The 20,932-nt window shown below is 48.4% G+C and overlaps 1 protein-coding gene across 21 annotated transcripts in view; it reads left to right on the top strand.

Annotated features, from left to right (window-relative positions):
* The window catches only part of AFAP1 (actin filament associated protein 1), a 142,051-nt gene that overhangs the window by 105,474 nt on the left and 15,645 nt on the right, over nucleotides 1-20,932 (top strand). For 6 of the 21 annotated variants that reach the window (XM_072737595.1, XM_072737577.1, XM_072737574.1 and 3 more), the window contains 5 exons: nucleotides 3,975-4,037; nucleotides 6,123-6,334; nucleotides 9,740-9,885; nucleotides 14,940-15,057; nucleotides 18,613-18,879. In XM_072737595.1, coding sequence (XP_072593696.1) covers nucleotides 3,975-4,037; nucleotides 6,123-6,334; nucleotides 9,740-9,885; nucleotides 14,940-15,057; nucleotides 18,613-18,879 — 806 coding nt within the window. The remainder of the gene's footprint in view (nucleotides 1-3,974; nucleotides 4,038-6,122; nucleotides 6,335-9,739; nucleotides 9,886-14,939; nucleotides 15,058-18,612; nucleotides 18,880-20,932) is intronic. The other 15 variants (XM_072737591.1, XM_072737588.1, XM_072737593.1 and 12 more) reach the window with 5 other exon arrangements.

Raw genomic sequence — 20,932 nt, 5'->3', positions numbered from 1 at the left:
ACCCTAACTCAAGGGGCTAAGGTTACAGCAGAAGGGATGGGGCCTAGGCTTTGAGGGGCTGACATTACAGCAGACCACACAAGGCTCTAGCCCGGGAGGAGCAGAAGGAAGAACAGGAATTCGTTGATGCCAGGGTGCTATTTAATCTCCGCCTCTGCCTTTCTTGGTGCCACAAGAAGCCCTTGGTGGTGTGGGATTGTTTCTCCCTTGGGTTGGCCCTGGAGGGCAGTTAGGAATTATAAATGGAAACAGGAAATTATCCAACAAAGGGAACTGCTTTTTTAGCTTCATTTTTGTCTTTTTTTTTTTTTTTTTTTGTCTTTTTTGGTCTATTTATTTATTTGAGAGAGAGAGTGTGTGCGTGTGCAAGCGGGAGAGAGGGAGAGAAAATCTCAAGCAGACTCCCTGCTGAGCGTGGAGCCTGACACAGGCTACACTCTCCTGATCCTGAGGCCTTGACCTGAGCAGAAACCAAGAGTCAGACACTCAACTGACTGAGCCACCCTGGCCCCCCCCCCCCCCCCCCCAGTTTTTGTCTTTTAAACCGCTCTAGGTCAGCAGAAGTAGAAACATTTGTGTGGAATGTGGGGAGACTCTGGGGTCCAGACCCCATTACAAACAGTGCGCTGAGCCTGGGAGGCTGTGGCCTGCTCTAAGCTGCACAGCTGGGAGCAGCGGTGGTGGGGAAGCTGGCCCGCTGACCCAGCTCTGCCCCCGCCTTCCGCATCTGCCCGCTCATAACCCCTCATAAACAGCCTCACTGTGCTGGTGCTCGGGCACTGCAGGAAATCCTGTTGCTGGCACTTTCTTGGAAACATAGTTGGCTGCTCCATGTGCAGGAAGGGGGAATCTGGGGGCTGTAATTACACGTGTGGATTTCCACCAAACTGCTCGGAGGACATCGTTTGTGTCTATTAAGAGAATTTCCTCTCTCCGTAAGATTTGAAATTGTCATCTAGATTTTCGCTGGGTCCCAGGGCCAGAGAAGGGATCTATAGAGAAAGGAATGGGGGAAATGACTGTTCTCAATTATTCTGGTACAGCTGCAAAGTTGTAGGCAGAAAATGTTAGCTAGCTAAGGGCCCGAGACTCTGACCATGCTGAGCTGTGGCCATGCAGCTGCTTGCCCCTGTGCTGCCAGCAGAGCTGAGCGGAGGGGGCCAGGCCAGAGGGGGCGTGCTGCTAGAAGATCCCTCCCAGGAGCAACAGAGACCTGGGTTCAAATTCAGGTTTTCTGCAAAACGTAATTGGGCAGGTGGGCCTCCAGATGCATAATAAAAACCCGTGTGTTGGGAGGAGGTGGTAGGAGATGGTTTCTGCGGGCACCCCCACACTGGCGAGTGGGGAGGGCCAGTGAGTCCCCTGGCCAGCTGACAGGGTCAGCCCCACAAGCCCCATAGCACTGCTTCTTCCTGCCCTGAACCCTGTGGTGATGGTGAGCGTTGGCTGGGTGAGCGCTGCACTCGGACATGTGCATGCTATGATTTGAGATGTGAGCCAGACCCATGAGCAAGGAAGGATCTTCTATTTGCCTTTCCCTGGTGCTTACAAGCCTATGACCTCCATGGTTGTTGTCAGGAAACGCATGTCCTCTCCCCCGTCTGTGCCCCACTGGACCAGCGCACTAGCCTCCTGATCGGCCGCCTTCTCTGCGCCCTCCAGGCAGGTGGGAGCCGGGAAAACAGTGTCCTGTGCTGCTGCTCAGTTCAGAGCTGCTGACGGTCTTGCCTTGGCCCAGTTCTGCAGCTTTCTTTCCTGCCTTCTGGGACGAGATGCAGAGCCACCTTGCACCCCAGCCGTGCCCCAGAATCCAGCACAGAGCCTGGCAGACAAGGGCAGCTCCACCAGTTCACTGAGAGAATGAATTACCTTAAGCAGATCGGATTACCTCTGTGAGCCTCAGGTCTTTCCTCTGTGAAATGGGCCTGTACCTACCTTGTTTTTCTAAGGAAATTAAAGTTAAAAATCTTGAATGCTAAACTCTGGGCTTAATAAGTCATAATTCATGCTCAGCAAATGGTTGCTGTCATTACTCGTTTGTTCACCTGATGTGCTTGTTTTTAAAAACCTGAGCACACAGACCTATTCGAGGCAGTGTGAGGGCAGTGCCAGGTGCATGGCATGGGTAATAAGAAATACGGGAGCCAGGTGGAACGAGGTCTCCACGAGGCAGCATAACCTGAGCTAGTTTGAGGGCCTTGCTGGGTATTTCCAGGGCCCCTTCTAGCTTGACTATCCTGTGACTTTGTGACGTTCGCAGCAATAGTGTTTTTTGTTGTTGTTGTTGTTGTTGTTTTTTTAGTGGACGTACAGAGAAGCTGCCTACCTCTTACCTTGTATCATAGTCAGCCTCACAAAAAATCAGGTGACCTTCAATCGAGGAGGTAGAAAGTGTTCTTGGTATAAGTCACAGCGCTGGGGCATTGGCACCCTCATTCTTGGGCACAAGCCTATTGGAGGACAGGCCCCTAAGGCGGTCAGCTGGGATTCGGGCACCGGTGGGACTGGATTCAGCCATTGGCAACATTGTCACCTCTGATACCCTCTCCCCACTTTCCCCAGTTGTTTCCTCCCAGCTGATTATAAATCGAGGCCTACCAAATGGAACCAGCCATCACGCTGGGCTGAGGCCTCTCAAGAGCAGGACCAGAGCCTGGCAGGCTGACACCACGTTTCCCACCCTACAGAGGGGAACTCAGTGGACACTTGGCCCCACTTCCGCCTGTTCTTCTGCAGCTGCTTGAACTTGAAAGCAGCTGGTACTGAGGCCAGAGACACCAGAGATCCTAACAGCTGAATGAGAGTGTGTTTGTGTCTCTCTAACCCTCTGCCCTTATGTTTGTTTAATCTCGGGCCTATAAAGTTACTTTTATAGCTCTAATGAAACCCTAAGCCTCTTACCATGGTTTTGCAAGAAATCTGAGTTTTGGGAGCAAGAATAATCTCAAAAAGTCAAACTGACATTACCAAACTGTGAAGATCCAGTAACATCTCACATAACATGATGGTGGGATCCAGAAAGAAATCAAATTGCATTGAAATTGCCTCATGCAGTTGGTGGAACTGCCCCGGGTGGGCTGGTGAGCCTGGGGTGGGCATACGGCTCTCGCTGGGCTGGAGGACCCCTGTGTCCCCACTCGCCAGCAGCCTGGCTGCACTTTGGCACCACCTGGCGGTGGCTGTGTGCTCTGGCTGAAATACTCGGGCCATTGGGATCCGTGTCCCCACCCGCTCTGTCCAAGTGTCAGGGGCCATGGGAACCTGCCCTGTGACTCAGATGCCATTTCCCTGTGCTCCCTACCCAGAAGATACGAACTTTAGGCCACCCCTTTCAGAGAAGACCAAAGGGCAGCAGGCCTGGCAGCAGAAGCCAGTTACCATGGGCTTTCCTGTTTGTAGAAATGTGCTTCTCATCCACTGTCATTTTCTTATTTGCTTTTCCCTTTGAGGACTGAAAATAAATGTAGGAAGCTGTAAAAATATGGTGATTTCCTATATCACATCCTCAATAAAAGGAGGATTTGTCCAATATAATCATTCCTTTTGTGACTCAAATGTCAAGAAATTCATAGCATTGGTGACTTTGGGCCAGGTTCATTCAGGGAAGGAAATATCATGAGAGTGCCTTGACCTGTTCCAGAGACGACCCCCGACCCCCGCCCTCCCATTAGTGGAGCATGCTGGAAAACTGCCCCCTCCACACTGCGGAGGGTGCTCCTGAGCCAGAGTGCCCCCAAGTGCCGAGGTCTATAATAGAAAGTCACGTGCATGCTTAAAGGGAATGTGGTCACTGTTGTTAAGAAGTCAGCTCTGCTCTCAGGCCTTGCTGCTTAAATTTCTCTGTAAATATCCTAGCTTCTCACTTCCCCAGCACCTTGTGCATCAAGACCAGGGTCCTACTGTAGTTTCCGAGGTTCGTATATCCAGTTGTGGGATGTTTCAAGCCTTTGTTTCTCATGCTCCCTCTTCTCCAGGCCTATGGAAGAAGCCCCTGCCCCTTGATGAGGGCACCCCATCCCTGAACCACTCGGGCACAGGTGGGTCTCCCTCCTGCCAGCCCCAGTCACAGCATCTGCTGGTGCTCTGGAGCTCAGGACTTCCTTGTGAATTTGTTCCCTATCGTGTCCACTAAGTTCCTGGAGATTAGTTGCATGCTGCCTGCTTCTTCTTAGATGCACCATCACATCTGGCTCAAGGTCCTGCATGTTGGCTCATGCTCAGCACACCGGTGGTGGGTACAGTTTAAGTCGTCTCATAAACATCTAAAAAAGAGGGCTTTCTGTGTGTTTCTGTGCTTTCACATGGTACTGTGAGCCTAGCTGTCCGTGGTTCTGATGGCCACTATGTGGGTCAGATGTTATAGCTGCCTAGATGTTTTTAAGTAGAACATTCTTTCTTCTTCTTCTTTTTTTTTTTAAAGAATAAACATGAGAACTATGCCATTTACAAATAGTATTTTATAAAATGAAAATAACCACTCTCTATTTGCTGTTGTCAACTTTTAAAAGAGCTTCAGGTCAGGCTTTGTCAGGTGGCCTGTAGTAGTCACGGGGGGGTTCAGGAGTGACCCCTTCCTTCACAGAGGAGCCCTCTCAGCCTCTGACTGGACCCCAGCATCTCTTCCCCGTCCCTGCACCTCCCTCCTGAATGTACAAATACAAGGGACTTGGCTTCCAGACGCTTGAGCCTATGGGCTAACTTCTCCCCTTTTTTTTCTTATTTTACAAATACAGCAATCTAGGCTCCAAATGAAAGCTTGAACTCCAGGAGAAGCAGTGGAGCCTCAGTTTAGGGGTTATCAATAGAACCGCTGTCATGTCAAGCCAAACGAGAATTGCCATTTTATGAGTTCACCTCGTGAATTCACTGAGTATTTATCTATGATGTAGGAAGCGTCATTAAGCCCTGTAACTTGCCTGCGTGTTCTGAGTTTTGTTTTATGTCATTGCATAGCCTTTATTCATTGCCAGTGAGGTGTGTAAGATGCAGAACCTTAGTGTGGTAGAGACATAGAGAGAAACAAAACGCATCCTCCCAAGCCCTTTGGAAAGGCATTATACACATCAGAACTGGAGAGGATTTCTTTTGTTTTTGAGCAGTGCTTGTGGGCATATGTGTATGTGTGCACATGCATGAATTGAAAGGGTGGCTGAATGATGAAGAAATCCTCGTTTTATTTCCTCCTTTTTGACCTGAGTTTTATGTGCCGTGTCACTCCCTTTCTGCATCTCAACGGCAGGGGGCAGTTGTCTCCTAGCATTATGGAGTGGGTGCAAGTAGCAGCCACCCTGTGAAATCTGGTTTCCGTGCCTTGTTCGGTCACATTTTGTGTGTTTGTCTGTTCGTTTGTTTGTGACAAATGAGAACGACCAGTTTCTCATATTTGAGAAGTGAGAATCTTCTTTAGAAGTGAGGATCATTGTTCTTATAATTGGATCCCATGTGTGGGGTACACACATCTCCCCATAGCGGTAAAGGTGTCATGCAGGGTCAGAGACGTGTGCTTTCAGACCCAAGCCTATCAATCCCATCAGGGTGGGCTTCACCTTTCTGACAAAATCTCAAAGCTGAGGCTGCAGGAAAAGCCAACAGGATGTCTTTGTCTCTGGTAGGACTCTCATGCCAGGACCTTCCATCATTTGCTGGAATGCGTCTGGTGGTGGGGGACTTGGCACCTCCCAAAGCCTCCTCTTCCCTGCAAAGCTTTCGTTTTCAGAGTTTTTCCTCATGTTATATCAGAATCTGCCTTCCTGTAACTTCTGCTCTGGCTGTGTCATTTGCAGCTACTCAGAATAAATTCTACCCTGTTTTCATTGCTTCAGTTATGTGAGGACGGCCATCATGTTGTCATTTCCCTCCTGCCCTGAAAACACCGACAGCTCAGCCCTACCAAGCAGACCCCAGCTCCCCATGAAACCATTCACCATCCTCAAGTGCTCCTTGGCACACACTACTCACTGCAAAGACCTTAGGGGCTTCTGGGGTGGACTGTCTGCCTTACGAGAGCCCCCAAAGCTGGTTGAAGGTAGTGACCAGGCAGCTCCTGTTTGTATGGGTCTGCATTTGCAGGCATGTGGGGGTTTGGTGTGTTCCCTAACCATCTGACCTCGGTCCCCTTGCAGGCTATCTCAACGTGCTCTCCAACAACCGCTGGCGGGAGCGCTGGTGCCGGGTCAAGGATAACAAGCTCATTTTCCACAAGGACAGGACTGATCTCAAGACCCACATTGTTTCTATTCCTCTCCGCGGCTGTGATGTGATCCCGGGCTTGGACTCCAGACACCCCCTGACGTTCCGACTGCTTCGCAATGGACAGGAGGTGGCCGTGCTGGAGGTAAGGTGCTGCTCGAGCTCACGCTCAGAGATGGTTCCTGCAGCGATGTCCCTGCCGCTTTCCCCAGGGCACCATGGCTTCTGATCCTATCCTTCTAGCCTACCATGCACCGTCCTTCCTGCCCACCATGGTGGCCTCTGCTGGGCTCATTTGTCACCTCCTCCTCTGCATGTGGTGCTGGATGTACAGCTGGTGCCCATTCTTCCTACACCCTGCACCAGACCACCTCCTGGCTTCCTTTCCTCCATGTGCATTTGCATGGAGATTAGATCTATGATTGCATACAGGGCACTGCTTTTTAAATGCAGCAGAAAAATAACTCCTTTTCCCCCTGAGTATGGTCTACCTTTGAAGCAATGGTATTTCTTCAACTTGCCCTTTGGAGTCTACTTTGCAGATGAAATGGGTTTTTACTCTTTCTTTCTCTTTCTTTTCTTTTCTTTTTATTTTTTCTTTTCTTTTCTTCCTTCCTTCCTTCCTTCCTTCCTTCCTTCCTTCCTTCCTTCCATTTTCTTTCTTTCTTTCTTTCTTTCTTTCTTTCTTTCTTTCTTTCTTCTTTCTTTCTTTCTTTCTTTCTTTCTTTATTTCTTTCTTTCTTTCTTCTTTCTTTCCTTCCTTCCTTCCTTCCTTCCTTCCTTCCTTCCTTCCATTTTCTTTCTTTCTTTCTTTCTTTCTTTCTTTCTTTCGAGAGCGTGCATACATGTGTGGGAGCTGGGGAGAGGGGCAGAGGGAGAGGAAGAGAGAGAATCTTAACCAGACTCCATGCCCAGCACAGATCCCAACACAGGGTTTGATCCCACGACCCTGACATCATGGACCTGAGCTGAAATCAAGAGTCGGACACCTAACCGACTGAGCTACCCAAGTGCCCCAAACAGGTGTTTATAGACAGTGGCTTGTGTGCCAATTACTAAAGAACACCTTTAATTCCCAAGAGCCTGCAGCTTTGTGTACATTCGTTATATGTTTGCCTGCTTTTCTGGAACTTCTTTTTCACTAAAGCAGAAAAGCAATTGAAACTGGTTTCTTAGCAGTCTACTGAAAACTTCCAATTGTGATTTTCATCTATTATGCTATTAATTTGTTTTCTATCTACTATTAATTCAGACCTTCTTTATCTTTTTGTTCATTTACATGATTAAGACCCAAAGACGTGCACACACACACATACCCTGAACACAAGTACCAGGTGTGTGAACCTCCAAAGCTTGTGGATGTGGGATGTGTAGATGACAGACACACAAAGCTGCATAAGCTTTGGAGGAAAGGCTGGGGTGATCTCTGTTTCTCAGGTGTAGGATGCTCAGTGATGGTAGTGGTAGATGGACGGGGAGCGAGCCCATGGCTTGGGGCCATGATCAAGGTGGTCCATGAGGTTGTCTAGTAGGTCTTGATAGGAGATGGGAGTTTGTTTCAAAGACTTTGTTCAAAGAAAAGACCATTTTTGTCAGGAACAGGGAAAAGACTAAATCTGGAGTTCTTCATTCCATGCACTGGTGGCCTGTGAGGGTGACCAGGAGCGACACATGGACCGCGGCCGTCTGCGGACTCACAGTCCTGATACCACTGGGGTCCGCACCTCCAGGCCCCAGTCCTTGTTCTGCCACACAGTGGGATCACACTACATCTTTTGTATTCTCTCGGCTTTTAGATTCACCTGTAAAATATGAGCATTGGGCCAGAATCTGTACTTAGTAAGATTTATGCAGGGTGAAGACTGTAGGGTGGGTGCAGGGGACAAAGCTAAAACACAAAGGAGGAAACTGTGCCCTTGATGTGAAACAAGGCAGGTCTCCTGTACGAGCTTCAGCAACAGAGCTGGGAAGGGGGCCAGGGGCAGGAGTTGGAGCATGCTGGATGCAGGAAGGGAGAGAGGGCGGATCTGGGAGCAGCCTGCTGAGGAAGGCACCCTTGTGCCTCTGTAGCCCACAGGTGGGGCAGGCTCCCAGCTCCCAGGTTTTGTGAGGGAGGACTCGATCCTGGGATCTGGGATCATGCCCTGAGCCGAAGGCAGGGCTCAACCACTGAGCCACCCAGGTGTCCCCCTATCTAAGCATTTTTCAAAGTATTTTAACACACTATGTAACATGTGATTGATACACTAAAGCTTATGGTTTTCTTCATAGTTTATATAATTCTCTCATAGCTTGTAAAAAAATAACCCTGTGTTGTTAGACTGAAATTAGAGGTATTCGTTTGATCTCATGACTCAGTACAGAAATAGAGATGGATGTGGGTGTATGAATGCACATGTGTGCATATGTATACTTATAAATGCATACATGTACACAACAGACAAGTGCATGAATACACACACACACACACACACACACACACACATCTATTTCTGATTCCCACCAGGAGGAATCCACTAACAGCTTTCTGGAGAAATGGCTGATTCCAGGCCTAGGCCAAGGAAAGGTACAAGAGGAGCTGGGCATGTCTCATCAGAGCATAGCGGGGATTGTGGCTTCTTATACAGGGACACAGCAAAGGCCTCAGGGGCCAGCTCGAATGGCCTTCCACTGGCCAAATCGAGGATAATTCCATCAAAGTAATATTTCATGTTAATAGCTCTGGGAATATTTATAGTTACGTGTATTCTGATCAGTGTTCAACTTGTCAAGGCTATAAATATAAAACCTCATTTCCTTTAAGTTGTTAAGCTAAACTTAATAGAGCTTCATATTAAAAATTAGTTATTTTAATGAAAATATTTCTTTTTTCTTTTTTTTTTTTTTTAAGATTTATTTACTTTAGAGAGAAAGAGAGAGAGCATGAGCAGTGGGGAGGGGCAGGCAGAAACAGACTCCCTGCTGAGCAAGGAACACAATGTGGGCCTCGATCCCAGGACCCCAGAATATGGCCTGAGCCAAAGGCAGACACTTAACCAACTGAGCCACCCAGGCACCCCAAAAATATTTTTTTACACTTATGTAAACATAGTAGATATGGAAGAAAGTTTTTTTGTACCATCTAATCAAGAGAATTAAGATTGCCATTTCAGGCTGGTTTAGGAGCCCCAGCAGGGCTTCAGGGGGATAGAGTTTGGGGCCCACAGAGGCACAGGCCCCGTGGGGTTTCCCGGTCAGTCTGGCTGAGGCTGCTGTTTCTGGCCACGATTTTTTTATGGAATTAATGACACTTGATAGGCAACTTCCTTCAGCTGAGATTTAACTCCACACAGTAATTCCTGCACTTCCCACCCACTGCCTTTCCCCAAAATAATAAGATAGTGAACACATCACTCAGGCCAAGACCACGTCTCTGTTGCTCCTTCATGCCCCTCACGTGCTTCCAGCCGCATTCCCTTTGCTGCCACGCAGTCTCTGTCCTGCTGTGAGGAAATGTGAGAGTCCTTACCATCACTTAAGTACATGCATGCTTCTCCCTTCTCCTCCCTAGGCCTCCTCTTCTGAGGACATGGGCAGATGGATTGGGATTTTGCTGGCTGAGACAGGATCCTCTACAGACCCTGGGGCCCTGCACTACGACTATATCGACGTGGAGACATCTGCGAACGTCATTCAGACGGCCAAACAGACCTTCTGGTAAGATCCCTGTGAACTGGCTCTGGAGCCAAACTATGCTTTTCTTTCACAATTTTTTTTTTTAACTTTTGTGTGCATAGACTCAGGGGAGGAAACAGCTAAAGACTTTCCCTTTTGTATCATATTGATCCAAACTTTGCTGAAATTTTTGTCATTTTCTCCCTCTGTGTTTTTCTATTGGAGAAGGGGTGGCAAACTTTTTTCTATAAAGTGCAAGACAGTAAGTATTTTTGGCTTTGTGGCCCAAACGTTTTGTGTAAAAACTATTCTGCTCTGCCATCATAGCCACACACCACACGTAAGCAAATGGGCATGCTGTGTTCTAATAAACCTTTATTGCAAATGCAGGCAGCAAGCTGGGTATGGCCCATGGGCTGTAGCTTGCTGACCCTTGTATTAAGGGGACAGTTCTTTGCAGTAGATAATTTACATCTACTGTAAGTAATGAGGGCTGAATTTTCAAAGTCTTCAGTCATGTACTTTTATTTATTGTTGTGGTTTTTATTTTTTTAAAAAGGCTTATATATGAAAACATTTTTTGAACCATATATCTATAACATAATGATGACAAGGATAATCATAGCAGCAGTTCTCAAGGTTAGGTCTGCAGACCCAAAGGCATTTGAGATTCAGGCAGCTCAATAGGCTAAACTGGTTTCATAGTAATACTGGTCTAAAGCCTGTGCCTTGGGGCTGTGAGGGAAGTGGCTCTGGACCAGGAGGAGGGAACTCAGGCTCTGTGTGGCATTTCCTAAGGGGAAATTCTAGACAAGGGCTCTATTACCTCTCAGTGCTCCAGCTCCTTTTGTAGAGATGAGGCTAGGGGAGGCGGTGTCTGTCTGGAGCCACATCTGGAGCTTCCTCTGGTCTCATGTCTCCAATCCCTGGACCTCTGCTCCTTTTTCCCTCCTCGGCAGAGACGTCTGCTTTGGAGGCTGAGGACAGATGGCTCAAAACAAAGCAGGTGATGGAGTTGTATCAGACGCCCATGATGATAAACCCACTGCCAGCTGTGGGCAGACCCACCAGTGTTGTCTGCGATGGAGAGACCCAGTGTCCATGAGCTCCACCATCTAGTTTTGACACGTGTGGTGTTTGCAAGGAGTTCCAGTGGTCTTCATGTATCTCTCAAGTGGTGCTATAGAATGAACACTTATTGTTTGGCCAGGATGTTCTGGGGCCAGTGGAAGCAACGTGGGCTCCTATGAGGGATTGAGCCACATGTTACACCCAACTCCGGTGAATAGCCTTGACAGCATGAATTAACTTCTGTATGACTTTTCCAGAAAATCTCCAGGAACATTAGAGGTTTCCTAAAGTATAGACTCCCCATTTTTACAACTGCCTTTTGTGTGAAATCAGGGTGACCTAGTCGAGTACTGACTCTTCTGTTCATATTCACTATTTTTCCATAAACACACCCTATCCAGTTGGCAGCATGCGGTGGATTGCAGCAAACCCCTTAATCATTCAGCACACATACTAAATGAGCACATTTAATCAAGTGGCTTTTAAAGAAATGTATTATCCATAAACCAGGTTTTACAAAATCTCCACATCTAGAGCAACATCAAAGAAAGGAGTTTGTGGTTTTTAACTGCTTCTTTGGAACTTTATTAGATCACGGGGCCTCTCCTTATACATGAGTGTCCTCAGTGGTAATCAGCAAACTAATAACCATACCTCAGAGAAGTGTGAGTATCAGTATTTCCCCTAGAACAAAACCCAGCTTCTACTTCCCAAATGAGTGCAATATTAATCTAAACGAAATGTGGGCAGGTCACATTTTTGAGAAAGGAACGTAGATTGCAATATTGAAAAATTATTTATTAACAATATGCATGTAAGGAGTTTATGACTGCAGGAATTTTTGCTACCTCATTAAAATCTTTATAAATGTTAGCAATAAAGGATATTTTCGTTTTTCAGTTTTCTAGCTAAACATTCTTATAAAACTTGAGAGAAGAGATTTAACAAGCAAGTAATGTTCAAAATATAAAATATGGCATCTTGCCAGTATGATAAATATCCTGAGATTAAATTAATTTTTGCCTTTATGCAAATTGGCAGCCGGTTAATGAATCCTTTCAAGGTCGTCAGGGGGAGTGTCTGTGCACTGGATACGTCTGAGGGGGAGAGGACAATGGTATATTTTGGGAAGGAGGCAGTTAAAGAAAAAATAGTAATTTAAATTCTCCCAGGAAAAGTCACGATTTAGGAATATTAATAACGGTAAACAATTGGAACCTATTTTTCCCAAGGCCTAGCCTATTTTTAAATGAGATGCATAGATTATGTGACACAAGGGAAACATTCTGACTTTTTTCCCTGGAACTGTTTTCAAGCCATGCTCCACTGGAGACCGTGAGCAAGCTGTAGTTGTAGTGGCTTAAAGGCTGTAGATCAGTGTGGGCAGAGAGAGGGCAGTGACAGACTGGAAGGGACCTGTTAACCTGAGTCACCTTCTCATGGAAACCCCTTAAACAGGGATGAACCTCGAGGGTGTTTTGCTGGGTGAAACAGGCAGAGGGAAAAGGACACATTCTATATGATGTAGTCCTGTGGCAGATCCATGGAGGCAGGAGACCGGTGTGGGGTCAGGGCCTGGGGCAAGGTGAGGGAAGGGGTATCATAAGGATGGGGTTTCAGGTGGGTAAGCTCTCTGGGTGGAGGGCAGTGCTGGCTGCTAGCAGCGTGATTGCACATACTGCCCCAGGACCGTACACTTGGCCATGGTGAGATGGCGACCTTACATCATCTGTATTTTTGCACAGTACGTGTACTTCCTCTGAGGGGTTCATATTTTTAACAAGTAGCATAGGCTCTCTTGTCTCACTTCCACTTTTATATTTGATTAAAACCCCTCCTACAGAAAGAGCTCTGAGGCAGAGGACGGGGGCCTGGTCCATAGATGGGGTTCCACATGCTGCTTAGGGCCCGGATACTTGTGTTGGGGTGCAGGTCCCTCCATGTAAATCCCAGGCCTCTTCCACCTGGGCCACCCCGGGTGTCTGTGACTCACTTGTTCTCACGCTACATGACTCACAGCACCCTGCTGATGACCGCTCTGAGCTCTGTCCTGACGCTGGGGGACCCTGCTCCATCCTAGAATCTGTGCCCTGTGTGCCTGGCACCACACAGCAAGCATGTGAGGGGCACCACCACCGCGGCTCTAGACACCCAGTCACTGAGCACCATATGGGGCGTGTGTTAGCCTTATGCAGGGTGCCTCACCCCAAAATCCCCTCAAGTGAGACACTTACATTAGAAAACCTTAAATACATATTTTAAAACAAAACAAAAGAAAGTCCTCTGTCATGGTGGAAGACTTAAGTTCTTGAATTTTTCTGTCTTTCCTTCGTGCATTTTCCTTTTCAACACATTTCCTTTTCCTGTACCGAATTTTCTGTGTTTTAAGTACAGAATAATCCTATACATTTTTGTTGGTTGTACACATTAAAGAGCCTGTGTGAGGTGGGACTGGCGTGCCCGCCTTTGCCCAGCAGAGGGCGTGCCTGTGCTTTGAGCACTGGGAGGACCCCCACCCCCACCCCTACCCCGGCCACTGCAGGCCCCTCTGCTTCTCCAGGGAACCAGGGCCTGGCCTAGCCTGAGACCTCCTTCCCTGTCCTGCCCCCACCAGTTTCTTTCCTCCCATTTTTATGCATCTAGTTACTACAGAGATGTAAGATCCTGCAAAGAAACACAATTTTTAAAAAATACACTTTTAGGGGGCACCTGGGCAGGCTCAGCATCCAACTCTGATTTAAGCTCAGGTCCTAATCTCAGGGTGGTGAGTTTGGGCCCCATGTTGGGTTCCACACTGATTGTGGGGCCTACATTTAAAAATGTTTCATATATATATATATATATATGTATATTTTTAAATCTATTTTGTCATATATATTTTTTCTATTCCACACTTTTTTAGTTTAGCTATTTACTCATTAATTTTAGTTTAGAGAAAGTGCTATCTGGGTTCTCTCTTCCCTGGACACTCACATCTGCCACTTCTAACAAACAACTTCATGCGTGAACCACTGGCATGCCGTGCATCCAGCACGTGTTTGTCGAGAGCCCCGTGGGCCTGACGCTTGAGGTCCAGAACAAGTGAGAGTGACCATGGCTGTGCTCTCCTGAGGCTGACATTCTGGGGGATGAGCTAATCACACGACAGGTCAGATGGTGATGAGCAACATATGCAAGGAGCAGGACAGCGACTCTGAGGCATGGAGGGTGGGGGAGCTGCCTACTGTGGGGCTCAGGCTTTCACGGGGCTTTCACAGGGAAGTGAACCCCCTCAGGGGCTTGGGAGAAGTACTTCTAGGCAGAGGGGACCACAGGGCAGTGGGTGGCAGGAAGAAGCAGAGAGGTGGCTACAGGCTGTACAGTGCTCTGCTCTGGGAGCACCACGGGTGCCAGCGCAGTGTGCATGGAGAGGGACCCCACTGGTTGGCCGCTGTCAGCCTCCCCTAAGTTCAGGGTTGGCAGGGACGGTGGGAGGTGAGTGGCATTGAGGTGCGGTGGCAGTAATGCTACGTGACCGTGGGGAGCTTGAAACATGAGTGCAGAGTAGGTGCCGTAAAGAATGTGGGGTCCATGAACTTCCACCAGAAAGGCCAGATGGTAAACCCTTCACTTTTGCCAGCTGTGTCTCTGCCTTGAGCATTGACGTTGACAGGCTCAGGGAAGAAGCATGAAAATGCTGGCAGGCAGCTACAGCGCATACCAGCGGAGGGTGGAGGCTGTGCCCCAGCCAGCAGGCGGTGGGCCGGGTGCCCCCGCTGTGCACTACAGAAATGAAACATGCTGCAAGTCTCAAACACGGTTACGTGTGCTATGTGCCAGGCAGTGCTTTGTGTCCAGCATGCGTTCCCACCACCCTTGCCACAGCCCAGCAGGGTGGCTGCTTCCCTGATTTTACAGGTGAGCAGTCCATCCTGGTCACTCTCATGAACACCACACCTCTGCCGGGCCAGGCCCTGAGTGTCCAGCTGGACTCAGGTAAGACTCTAGATTACTGAGAGGGGTCTAACCCACTTCCTGTCCTGCAGTTTCATGAACAGGCGCGGTATCTCTGCCAACCCGTACCTGGGGAGCACCACCAACGGCTACGCCCACCCCAGTGGCATGGCGCTGCATTACGATGACGTCCCATGCATTAACGGCTCGGTGAGTGTGCCCTTCCTAGGATGGCCCAGGCTCGGTTGTGTCACAATTGAGGCTGGGGAGGATTCCTGTAACCCGGGACTCCTGACTTCAGGCCCGGAGCCAGAGGGCTTTCTGCCGTGCCCTCAGCCAGGATGAAAACCGCATCCCCTCCCTTAAGTATCATGCTGCACATCCCAGAATACGGAGTGAAGGAAAGCACATTAAAGTCTGTAACTTAGATACGTCAAAATAGAGCACAGTAGAAGTTATCACTGAGCAGTTAACGCTTGGAGAAGAGCTCAGAGAAATCACATCGCAAAGGAAATGTTGCCACCGCCTCGGCCATACTGCACGCTCCCCAGGCCAAGCCCCGTGCCATCCTCTGGGCCACCAGGGGTGAGGCTCACAGACTCGGCAGGCTCATGGAGAGGCACTGGAGAAACCATCCTACCACTGGCCCCCCAGTATTGGGTGAGCTTAAAATGGGCATCTGTGGCAAGATATACTTCAAAGGTGGCACAGAATGTGTTAATTATTGTTGTTTTTGAAGTTGGAAAGTGTTTTACATTTTTTTCTTGTTTTGCTCACCCATTCTTTTCTCAGTACTTTGATGGAGTCCCCAGTCAGCGACCTGTTTTCCATGGTCATAAACCCACCCCTGTCTGAGGCAGGAACCAGGAGACTACGGCCTTCCTGCGGGAAGTGGAGGTCAAACAGGGACTCCCAGAGCTCAGAAACAGAAGCACACTGAAAAGATTACTGTGTGTGGGCCAGAGGTGGCCAGCCAGTGACCAAGTGCTGTGACATCATGTGTCCCCAGGGTCTTGGATATCTGGTCGTGAATGTTCTTCCTTCCATCCACTTGGGCCTGCCCTGGGGTTCCTGCAGGGATTCCTCTGCAGGCTCCTTACTAGATTCCAGAAAGGGGCTTCTCCTCACACAGTCTCTCCTCCCTGCCTGCCTCATCCTACCTGCCCATCCTCTCCTGCCTTCCTGATTCTCTGCACATCCCCTAGGACCCGGGCTCTGCACTAGGAGTGGAGGACACAATGGAGAAGACGTTGCCTCTGTCCTCTAGCAGCCTTCTGGTCCAGCGGGGCTGCAGGTGTGGGTAGGGGGAAGCAGAGCAGAGCAGGGACCAGGCCTGGCAGGTTCACATGAATGTTAGGGTCTATGCTGGGACGTGGGGGCGGGGGCAGGGGTAGTAGGAGCAGAGCCACACTTCAACCCAACCCTGACTACAGGTCCATCAGATAGTTGCCTGTCTCAGGCTGGGGTGGTCAGGGCTGGGGTTGAAGGGGGAGTCCTGCCCCAGTAAGAAAACATGAGCTCCTTGGCCCCCATTCCTACCTCCACCCCTGCCACCAAGGTCTTCAGGGTTAGAGGGGCTCCTGGTGCCCGTGATACCCCCAGCCTCCTCCCCTGAGCCCACACATTTAGGGAAGGCTGCATGGTGACATCATGAGCACGGGTTCTCAGGCCGTCTCAGCGTCTTCCCAGGCACTGTGCCACCTTCAGGGTGGTCCCTGGCTATCCTAGGCAGCCACCAGCTCCTGAGCAGCCGTACCCCTGGTTGTAGGCCCAGCCATCACACTCATTCTCACAGAGTGGCCTGCTTCTCTGGGCCCTTGGCCTCAGCCACCACTTGTGCTGGAAAGACAACACCCAGACCTGTCTCTGGACCTTCCTGCCTGAAGGCCCCTTTGTGCTCCTTTTCCTGAAAGGTTTTCTCCTCTCTTCCTTACATTCCACGTGGAAGCTACAGGACCATATGAGCACAACCCCCCCCCCCCCACCACCACCACCCATGCCCTTAGATTTGTGTCATGGGATTCAGGCCACCTCCAGGAATAAGCTTTCTTTAGAGCATCCACAGTGTCCTCAGTCTCAGAGATAAAACCCCACCATTCTGGAAGAACTTTGCATTTAGCAGTTGTTCCTGCACATGCACGGCAGTGTTGAAAACGTGAGGTCCTATGCACCGTCTCTGTGGCTCTCTGGCTTAGTGAGGGCTTCCTTGAAGCTCAGGCCCCTCTTTTAACTGTGCTTCTCCACACCGGCTCCATTACCAGGCAACCTCTCGTTTGGAAGGCTTCCTTTCGCAGTTTTATGAAGTTCGTCCTTTCTGAGCCCAAAACTGACATCGACTTCAATAATCCTTACCCCTCATGGCCACCCGCCCTCCCCCTATGCCCAGCACAAGATTGAAGTGAGTCTCCCAAAGGATCTCTTGACATGCTCTTAATCTAGAAACCTCTGTGGAGTATCTGTTTCCTAACTGTTCCATGTGCCATGATCCTTTGGTATTTGGGGAGGTGATTGTCCAGTCTAGAGCATTGAAATCACCCGGGACAACTGTGTGCGGTTGTCCTCAGGGAGCCATCCCGTCCAGGCTTGTGTGCGTGGGCCGCTGTGTTTAGATTGTAGGAGGGTCCCCGCATGACAAAAATAGACACGTCGGAGCGGCTGCAAAGGGACAGAAGTGCTCCTCCCGTGAGATTTCAGACTGTTCCTATTTTGGTAACAAAAGGCTGTAATTACAGTCTGGCAGAAGGAGACGCTGCCAGAAGGATATAAAAATAGGGTAAAATGAGCATAACATAGGAATTAATATTTCTCTCCTTTTTTTGTAAATGCAAAGCAATTTATAAAGACCTTTAAAACGTAAAGGGCTCTGGCTGTGGTTGTGAGTTTAGGTTTCCATTTATGCTTTAATGTCCATGTTCTGAAGTGGCTCGAGCTATTTTAGTCCTTTGTGAAATGGCTTTCTGCTAAGACGATGCCATTGTATCAGTTATTTGCTGAAACATCCTCTTTTCTACAATGATTGCATTTCTTCCTTACGACAGACTATGTTTTGGTCACTGCACTTTCTTCAGCCATAGGAGTCTGGTCCCTGGGTGCATGCTGACAGTCACCCCTGATACCCGAGTCCCTGATGTCTGCACGCCAGATGGGGAGGGTCAGGAGGTACTTTCTACCCTGGGGGAGCCTGCCACTGTATGCGGTTAGGAGCACGGCTCTGCCTCAGTTTCCCCCTGCATCTTGAGACTCCTGTGGAAATTATATGGCTCAACACCCATGAAGCGCTTCAAATGATGTCTGGGACGTAGGCATTGCTGTAAATGAAAGTGCTTTGCTGTGATCATAAGTTGCTTTCTGGGGACAGCTGGAGCTCCGAGTTTCAGGGCCCCCAGGTTGGCCTGCCTCTCCTTACCTCATGTGGCTTCTGCTCTCTGGATTAGGGCTTCCAAAATCTGGTTCTTTAAAGAAAGAAATGTCAGATAAGTTTTTTATTTTTCCTCTCTCTCTGCCTTAAAAAACAGAACAAACAAAAATGTCCTAAGCCAGTTACCCTGGGAATGATTTCGGGAGAAAAGAAACCTTTCCTGAAGTCTCTCAAAGTGGAAATGTTGTCCGTCTATGTGTGTGTATGTGTGTGTGTGTGTGTTTTATTGGTAACAGTGTGGGGTACATATACATGTTTGGGGGGGTACTAATTATGTCTCAATATGCTAAAATCTCTGCTATGCTTTCTGTGGCCGAGGGTACTAACGACGAAGCTGTGTGTTGCAGTGGGACCCCGAAGACGGCCCTCCTGCTTCCTGTGCCAGAGGCCTGGGAGAAGAGGTGCTTTATGATAACGCGGTCCTGTACGATAACTTGCCGTCTCCGAAAATCTTTGCTCGCTACCCACCTGCTGACAGAAAGGCTTCTAGGCCGTCTCCTGACAAACTGTCCTGTAACCATTACAAATGCCCTCCCTCCTGCGGTCTGCCTCTCATTCAGTCTGCCACTAACCCCTCTTCTCTGGGGAGGGCGTCTCTCGGGCTCAGCTCTCAGGTACAGCATCTCCTTGCATCCTGTTCTAGAATTATCTGAATCGTGGTCCTCCTGCCAGGCATAGTCACCAACCCTGTAGCAGATGAGACTCATCAAGGGTGAGGTGGAATCTTTGCCTCAACCAGAATAGAATTTGCAAATGCAATCAACGTTTGGCTGCCTAAGAACTTGATTAAGCACTCCTAACTAGTTCGTGGCTGAAGCACTGTATTTCTTGGCCTAAATCTGGCTCTCTTTCTATTCTTGGAAATTTCCCCGGTGAATTTTGTGCATTACAAAATTTGACTAAAGGCAAAGATTTTTAAAAGGACAGGGGCAATAAAACTTTCCAGAAGATTCTTGCACATCCAGCTTTTTTAATGCTTCTACCATAGGTACACAAGAAACGTTGGACTCCAGTTAGTAATTGCTTTCGATCTTTAAACGTTAACTAGAATTTTCAGGGTCCCACAGTGTTTTTCCATAACGAGTTTGAAAGTGTACTGCCTAAAACCGAGTAGATGGTAATGAGGATTTGGGATTATGAGCGAATGATAATAACCTTGATGTTGAACTGCCAGCTGCTCCACACCCACAGTTACAGCAAACAATGAGGTTTCCGTGTAAATGCTAACCTTGTGTGTTCATGCATTTTCCACCAAAGAATGCTGTGTCCTTCTCACACAAATCCAAGCACCACAACATGGCCATACTCAGCAAACAAATAGCAGATGCATACACTTTAAATTATACTCTTTTCCCTCCGTTTCTTTTCTTTCATTTTCTTTTTTTTTTTTTAAAGATTGTATTTATTTATTCATGAGAGACAAACAGAGAGAGAGAGGCAGAGACACAGGCAGATGGAGAAGCAGGCTCCATGCAGGGAGCCCGATGTGGGACTCGATCCCGGGTCTCCAGGATCACGCCCTGAGCCGAAGGCAGGCGCTAAACCGCTGAGCCACCCAGGGATCCCCAATTTCCCTCCGTTTCTTGGGTAATTTTAGGAAACACAAAGTGCCTGGTAGGGTCCTGGCATTTCACATAGCGATGGCTTACAACAGCTCCCCGCAACCCATCGCCTCTCAAATCACAGGGCAGGATTTGTTTCTGATTTTTAGCCAAGCTGCTCAGATCTCTAGAGATTTCCACTAGGTGAACACATATGTGTCAACGGACTTACTTTTTAGTTGGCATTAAAGTTTCGTTAGGTAGAATCTGTGGGACAAAGTACACCACCTTGTGCATTTGGATTGTCCCCAGATTACTTTGGAATGACTGGATACATCGTTTCTATGTGCTTGTTTTTATTCATTTCTCCCACTTGAAGTAGGAACACATTTGTAAGTTGAATTATCACACCTTTTGTTTTCCTGTGCTCTATTGGTCATTTTCGTAGGGCACCTAAGTGTTTAAGGGAGACGTCTCCTGGTTATTGAGCACCTACAGTATGCCGTGTGTTGTGCCCCTGTCTGGCATGTCACCTGGCCTTTTTAGGAATGCTGCAGGGAGAAGTCAGTATCTTTATTTATTTTCTTTAATGAGCAAATGGAAGCTCAGAAAGCTGTAATGACTTCCTTGGCCTATCCCAAGTCAGGGAGTCAGAATCTGCAGCAAGGTCTGTCTGCCTCTCCCAAGTGAGGCTAGATCTATGGCCTAGTGAGGGTACACACAACTCCCTTAAGCAAAACACGGCACTTGTTGACTTGCAGCAAAGGAGCAGAGGTACTGCTGAATGTTCTTTAAGAACCTGTGGCTACTTAAAACTCAGTTTGTGCTGTTCTGTGCTCTCCCTTGGCTTCCATCCTCTGCCCATCAGCGAATCAAAAGGTAGTTATGTGTCCTGTGAGGGCATCAGTCAGCGGCAGAGCCCTCCAAGCAGAAATCTGATGCTCGGCCATGCCTCTCCCCTAAAGAGCATCCCCTGGAGAGAAAAGCCATTCATTTTTAGAAACACAAACGTTTAGTGATCTCAACCCACTACTCTCAGATACCCAACTGCCTGTGCCAATGTCTTGATGAGCATTTATAATCTCCCCTTAGAAATACATATAACTTTGACTCTATCCCAACTGGA

Source organism: Vulpes vulpes, chromosome 14 (genome assembly GCF_048418805.1).
Source record: "Vulpes vulpes isolate BD-2025 chromosome 14, VulVul3, whole genome shotgun sequence".
In the NCBI taxonomy this organism is placed as follows: Eukaryota; Metazoa; Chordata; class Mammalia; order Carnivora; family Canidae; genus Vulpes; species Vulpes vulpes.
The sequence above is the reverse complement of the archived record's forward strand: the minus strand, read 5'-3'. Positions and strand labels throughout refer to the sequence as shown.